The sequence below is a fragment of the Ichthyophthirius multifiliis genome, assembly GCF_000220395.1.
Source record: "Ichthyophthirius multifiliis unplaced genomic scaffold scaff_1120509250964, whole genome shotgun sequence".
Taxonomy (NCBI): Eukaryota; Ciliophora; class Oligohymenophorea; order Hymenostomatida; genus Ichthyophthirius; species Ichthyophthirius multifiliis.
In genome coordinates this window covers 77,248-84,251 of record NW_004086333.1, presented here as the reverse complement: position 1 = coordinate 84,251, position 7,004 = coordinate 77,248, and the positions used below count along the sequence as shown (strand labels likewise).

Below are 7,004 nucleotides of genomic sequence, written 5' to 3'. Positions count from 1 at the left end.
ATATCATTAATATATTTATTTTTAATAAATTTTTTTAAATATATATGAAAAATTATTTATATATTATAAATTTTATATTATCAAACTTTATTATTATTAACATTTGATAAAATTTCTAATTTTATTTAATCTAATAAAAAAAACATATTTATTTAAAAAAATATATAACTTTAAATTATTATCTTTTTAATTTTATATAAATTTAAAATAATACATATAGAAGTTTAATCTTTATATTTATTAAAAATCTCTCAAATTTAAATTCTATACTATTTATTATTATTAAAAAACAAAAAATTTTTAAATATTATTAATAATAAACAATATTTTAGTATTATTATTAAAAATATTTTAAAATAGCTGAAAATCATATTAATAAATATTAAATGTTTATATAGAAAAAATTTATTACAAATAAAATTTCACAATTTGATAAATATAATAAAATAAAAAAATATTAAATAAATTATTTTTATTTTTTTCATATTAATTTTATAAAAAATAAATTAATATTCGTAATATAAAAAATTTTTAGCTCTAAATATATATACATAAAGTTTTATTTATAAAATAATTTTTTAATATAATTTTTATTATATATATATGTTTCTATTATGCAATATTTTTCATTAAATTTATATATTTTCTACATCATCATCTTCTTTTTATTTTTCATTTTTTTAATTTTCTTTTAAATATTTTTGGAACTATGATTTGAATAAAGTTTTTTTTTGCTCAATAATTCATCATTATATTGTTGAATGTTATTAGCATTTAGCCCTGGCGAATTAATACCAGTTTAAATTGAGTTATTATGATTTTTATCACTGTGTCCATAAGTTTTATTATTTTCTATTTATTGTCTACTTTATGCATCAATATTAAGAAAATTTTATTACACCCGTTATTTAACTGACATATTAGTTTCTTTATTTTTTATGCATCTAACAATGTCAATAGTAATATTTATAAAATCACAAATAAACTTCCAAAATACATCAAAGAAAAGCACACCTAAAATAAATGCAGTAATCACAATTTAAAAAATATAATTTTTTCCTTCTAAAAGAATATTACACATATAAGCTCCTGCAATTACAATTGATTAAATTTATTTTTCAATAAAATATAATTTGTGATTTCTTTCAATAAACTAGATTTTCAAACCTACAAAAACGCACGTTAAAATCTAAAAAACAATAAAAATTATTAATTAAACCAAAACTTAAAAATGAATAAACCCAAAAATCATAGAAATTGCAATTTTATAAATAAATAATAATGAATAAATTTCAAATTTATTAATTTTTATTGATTTCAACTCTTCTTTAGCTTAAATTTTATTTACAATTTATTAACTATTAATAGCATGAGATTATATTTAATTACTATTATAATCTTTAATACCAAGCTAAGTTTATTCATTATTACCTATATTATTAACAACCTGCAGTTCCAATTTTTATTAATTTTCCAATTGAACAGGTATTTCTGGTTAACTAGCAACTTTACTTATTCCAAAAGGTCCTACATTTTCTTTCATAATTTTAAAACTTTAAAAGATAATAAAGCCTACCATAGAAAATGCAAATACACAATTTAAAGCAGCAAAAACATCATAATCAGCAGTTTGTAATTATAGTATTGCATTGAATGTAACTTCTTGTATAATAAAAAAATTAATTAGTACAATATAATATTTATAATCAACTTCTTTGATTTTTTTAAGAATCTTAACTAAATATAGCATGGTTAAGTAAAAAATGACCAAAAGCAATAATAAAACAATAATATTCAAAATAAAATAGGGAGTTTTTCCATTTAAAAAAGCTTTCTAATTTTAAAATATAGTTTTATTATCTAAAGGAACTAAATAATTAGCATAATTAATTAAATTAGAATACTAAAAAATATTAAAAAACTAATCCAAATGTAAAATAGTATATTAATTAATAAATTAAAAATAGCTTATTTTCTATGCAAATTCAACCACAATAATAAGATAAGCAGGCGATTATTTTTTCAAAAAAACAAAATAAAGCTATTATATAACCATTAAGAAAACGCAAATATAACATAAATACAACATCTAATGTCCACTTTCATTATAAATGCACATTTCGGTTCCTATATCACTACTTTTTCCCATATAATTACATTCGCAAGATCTCATGCCTAAAAAATACTAATAAGCTTCTCTATTTCCTTTACAAGTAATGCATTAATAATATTTCTCGCCAAAACATTAATTACAACTAAAATGACATTTTGAATTTTCCAAAATAACTTGATTTGAACTAATACTAATGCATTATTTTTTTTCAATACTAAAAAAATAATCATCAGTTTCACAAGAAGTACAAGAACTAGCTTAATTAATACATGTTTTACATTAAGAATCACATTGAATACATTTTTAATTTATTATATCAAAATAATACCCATCTTTGCATTATTTACATAAAGCATCTTCTCCCAAATAATATTGATCAAAACATTTCAGGCATTTACTTTTATCTTAAAGATCATAAGAAATACAATTAGGTGAAAATTCATTTATTGAATAACAATTTTAATTATACAATTGATACTAAGGTTCACATTAAATACAAAAACCTATTTTATCTGCACATTTATAACAATTATTGCTACATTTAACACATTAATTATTTTTATTTAAATAATAACCTAATTTGCATGAATAACAAATTGTATCTGAACAAATCCGACAATTGTTTAAACATAAAGGAGAGCTTTCAATACATTAATTATTAATCAGAATATAATCCATATTGCAATTAGTACATGCATTTTATTCAGGTCCTGTACACTAAGAACATTTAGAACTGCAATTTTTACATTCCTAAGTTTATTAATCTCCAAAATAACCTCTAGGGCAAGTGGATAAACATTCATTGTTTGGATTCTTGAATGTGCCTTTAGGACAAGTAATTTAAATTTAATGGTTATATAAAACTTATCCTTCACTTAATTATATTTAGCAATAACTTCCTCCAAATCCTGGTAAACAATTACATACATTCTTTTTTTTTTTTTTTTTTAATTTTTTAAAAATAAAATAAAATAAAAAAATATTACATTCAAGCAGTATCCTTTCCTTGAGCAATCTTATTTACAATAACTTCTATAAGAACAATAATATTTAAAATTTTCAGGACATTAAATAGTTCCTTTTAAGTCTCCAGTCAAAGTAATTATCTACAACGGATATTTACAAACATAAACTTCCTTATTAGAAGTAATAATTTCCAAAGTTTCATCATCTTTACAATTAGTTTAAAAACATCTAATATCGCCATAAACAGAAATATAAGGATTCCAAATAGTATCAAATCCATAATTAGAATTGACACATTTCGAATTATAACTATAAATTTCTCCAGAAATTTAATTAGGTTAATATTTATCGAACATAGTACAAAACTGAGTATAAATAGGTTTTATAAAAGAGCATCCATCAGTAAAAGTAGAATTGAAAATAGATCCTTTACCATCTCCATTAACATCACAATTATAATAATATTTAGAAAGATCTTAACTAAATTCTCTATATTGATATTAACTTTTGCAAGCCTCTTTGATAAAAGTACATCCCTTATTATAACCCCAAAAGGAATAAGTAGCCATATTTTCATTAACATCTTCATAAAATCCAGTATCTTTTAATAAAGCAATTGTAAATTAAGTTAATCCTCCCATTTTACTATCTACGGAGGCATTCATTAAATCAGTAGATATATAAATTCTCTCAAAATGTGAATTTGAACTTTCTTCTTGGGCTATTCCTTTAATTTCTGTGCATCCAAAATGTCTTTAAAATACTTTTTTTACATTATTAGAAATAATTAGAACTCTTTCTTTTCCAAAAATATCTTAATATTAAATAACATCCCTTCTATAATTAAAACCATAACTTTGTTTTGTAATCGGATTAATCCAAAGCGGGTACAAATAATCTGAAAATCCTAGAACATGTATAATTTCATGAATAGCTACTTTATAATATAAAGTAAACATATTATCTAAATCATTTAGATCCAATGAAGCTTAATTAAATTATATTCTTCCTATAATTGGGCGGTCGTCGAAATCGCAAGCTCCTGCATTTGCAATTCTTGTTTATTATCGATCATTTTCTGTTGATACAATTAAAAATAAATCAGCATTTTAAACTGTATTTGGAGAAGAAATCATACTACTCATTGGAATATCAATGCATTCTGTTTCAACAGATGATAATGGAGCTATTCGCCTTTTTACTTTCAATAAATTTTATATAAACATTTTAGCTAATTCACATGATACTTATATTAAGTCTTTGTATTATTAGTCTAGTAAATTATCTTACATAATAGGTGTATAATCATATATTATTCTTATATTATTTGGCTAATCTTCATATTTTTAACAATTAATAGCCATAAAAGTTATGAATGTTAAAACTAATTTAAAAAATTTCATATCAATATTAGTTTATTTATATATGTTATTTTTAATTTTTTTTTTTTTGAAATGTTGAATATTTTCTTTTTTTATAAAAATAAATAAATATTTAATTATATTAAAAATTTATAAATTTAATTTATGATTATATAAAAATTATTATAGATTAAAAAATACGTTATCTATTTTAAGGGAGATATATTAGAATAGAATAATTTCAAAACTTAGAAAAAACAGGAAAAACATAAACAATTATTTATTATAAAAATATTAAATTAAGGTAAAAACAAATCAAATTTAAATAATTAATAAACGCATGATAATAAAATAAAATTATTCTAAATATTTATAAAAACAATAGAAATTAAAAATTAATATATTATATTTAATAAAAAGCATAATAAATATTACTATTTAATTATAATAAAATTAAATTTCAATAAAATTAAAATTTATTATATATATATATTAAATTAGATTTTTTTTTAATTTATTATTTTATAATTATTGGAATATCTTACAAAATAAAAATAATTTATATCTTTTATTTTAAAATGAAAATATATATAAATAAATTAAGATGTTATTTTTTAAATATAAAATATTCATAAAAAATATCTATATAAATATATTTTAAATAGATTATTTATATTATTTTTAAAAAAATCAATTTTTATTTAATTTTATAATTTGCTTTTATTTACACGATAATAAATGCCTTAAACATTTTACCAAACATAAAATGTTGCAGTCCCTCTAATAATTAATGTGAATCCAAAGCATAATAGACTTATTTTTATATCTCTAATAGGATTAAAAACACTACTATTTAAAAAACTTAATTAATTATAAAGAATTGCCATTGCACCTAAATTTCCAAATGAACATACTGAAATTAAAAATAAATCCATTTTGTATCTAATTTATTTTTCTTCTTAATTCAATTATTTATCAATATCTTTAAAAAAAAGCATCTAAAAGGAATCAAAATACAAATTTTAATTTTTAACGATCTAAAAATAATTATAGATATAGTTTTAATTCATATTTTTACTATTTTTTTATTATAAATAAATAAAAAAAATGTTTTATATAAAATAAAAAATAACTAAAAATAATAATTTCGAAAATTTATATAAATACATAAAAAATTGAAAATATATTATTTTAATCTTTTTTTATAATTAATTTATATTGATATTTAGTCTTATTATTATCGATTTTGGTTTGCCTTTTTTTTATTTATATAAAGAAGAATCTATATTATTTTTTATTATCTTATTCTTTCTTATTGAAAATTTTAATAACTTTTTTTATAAATTTTATCTAATTTTTAATTATATTATATATTATTTTAAACAATATATGAAAGATTTTTTATCAAAAGCACAGCACGTTGATTAATAATAATCTAATTCAAATAATTATTTTTGAATAAAACTTAAAATATATAGTCAATTAGTATTTATTTATTTAAATGTGTTCAAATGTTTGTTCAGGGATTTATATTTATTTACATTTAAATATATGTATATTATATAAGTTTATTAAAAGCTTAAAATTGCAAATTAAATTAAATAAGCATTTAAAACTTTAATAGGAATATCTTATATGTTAAAATATTATTGCAATAGGATATGCAATATCTTAAATATATTCTAAATGATTACTATAATAAAATTTAAATTACAATTATATTTTTTAAAATATATTTATATACTATTTTAAAACTATTTTAAAAGACATTGAGTTTTTATTTAAAATTTATCATATATCAAATATTTATAAACTTGGATATATTTTATAATATTCTACAATTTTTTATTTTATTTTTAAAATTGTTATAAATTTTTACTTATCTTTGTTGAATTTTCTATATTAAAGAGAATCGATATATTGGAGTTTTTATTAAAATGAGTATATGTACTATTAATAGAATTAGGGTATATATCATTCTAATAATTTTTTCATATTTCTTAATTATTAGATTAGTTAGAATTATGCTATTGATATTTTTTTAATAAGAAAATAGAGGATATATATATTCATAATTTTTTGGTATTTTATTATAAATTAAAAATTGCGAGTTTAATCATAACATTTAATAAAATTATTTCGTTAAAAGAAACTAGTTATTAACTTAATTTTGTTAATTATAATACATATTTTTAAGATTAGCAATAATTTTATATATTTTTATGGATATAAAAAAATACTAATATGATAAAGAAATTTAATAAATACTATTATATTTATAAGATGAATTATCATATTAATTATATTAATAAGATTTCCATTATTTAAATCATTATAATTATAAAAAATATTAAATAATAAAAAAAATCAATGATAATATATTATGATTAAAATTTATATTATAAAAACGAAATGTATTTATTATTTTAAGATAACTTCAAATTATTTTTATATATTAAAAATATATAACCTTTTCGATTTATATGTTTTTTTTCAATATTTGATTTTTTTTTATTTAAAATATTTTTAAATTTTTTTCTATTTAATTTACTTTATTTTTATAA

General features: G+C 17.5%; 1 protein-coding gene across 1 annotated transcript, besides 7 other annotated features; it reads right to left on the bottom strand. All coding sequences in view use genetic code 6, as the record gives it.

Moving 5' to 3' along the window:
* Positions 1 to 6: 6 nt before the first annotated feature.
* Positions 7 to 44: a microsatellite.
* Positions 45 to 54: 10 nt separating this feature from the next.
* Positions 55 to 97: a microsatellite.
* Positions 98 to 308: 211 nt separating this feature from the next.
* Positions 309 to 354: a microsatellite.
* A 348-nt stretch (positions 355 to 702) lies between these two features.
* IMG5_120580 (leishmanolysin family protein, putative) lies at positions 703 to 4,414 on the bottom strand (the record flags this gene model as incomplete). Its single annotated transcript, XM_004032491.1, has 2 exons — positions 703 to 3,043; positions 3,100 to 4,414. Coding segments are annotated over 2 exons (3,655 nt in total), but the record flags the coding sequence as incomplete, so codon positions are not given.
* A 417-nt stretch (positions 4,415 to 4,831) lies between these two features.
* Positions 4,832 to 4,899: a microsatellite.
* Positions 4,864 to 4,939: a microsatellite.
* Positions 4,940 to 6,163: 1,224 nt separating this feature from the next.
* Positions 6,164 to 6,205: a microsatellite.
* Positions 6,206 to 6,766: 561 nt separating this feature from the next.
* Positions 6,767 to 6,805: a microsatellite.
* Between the last annotated feature and the right edge of the window lie 199 nt (positions 6,806 to 7,004).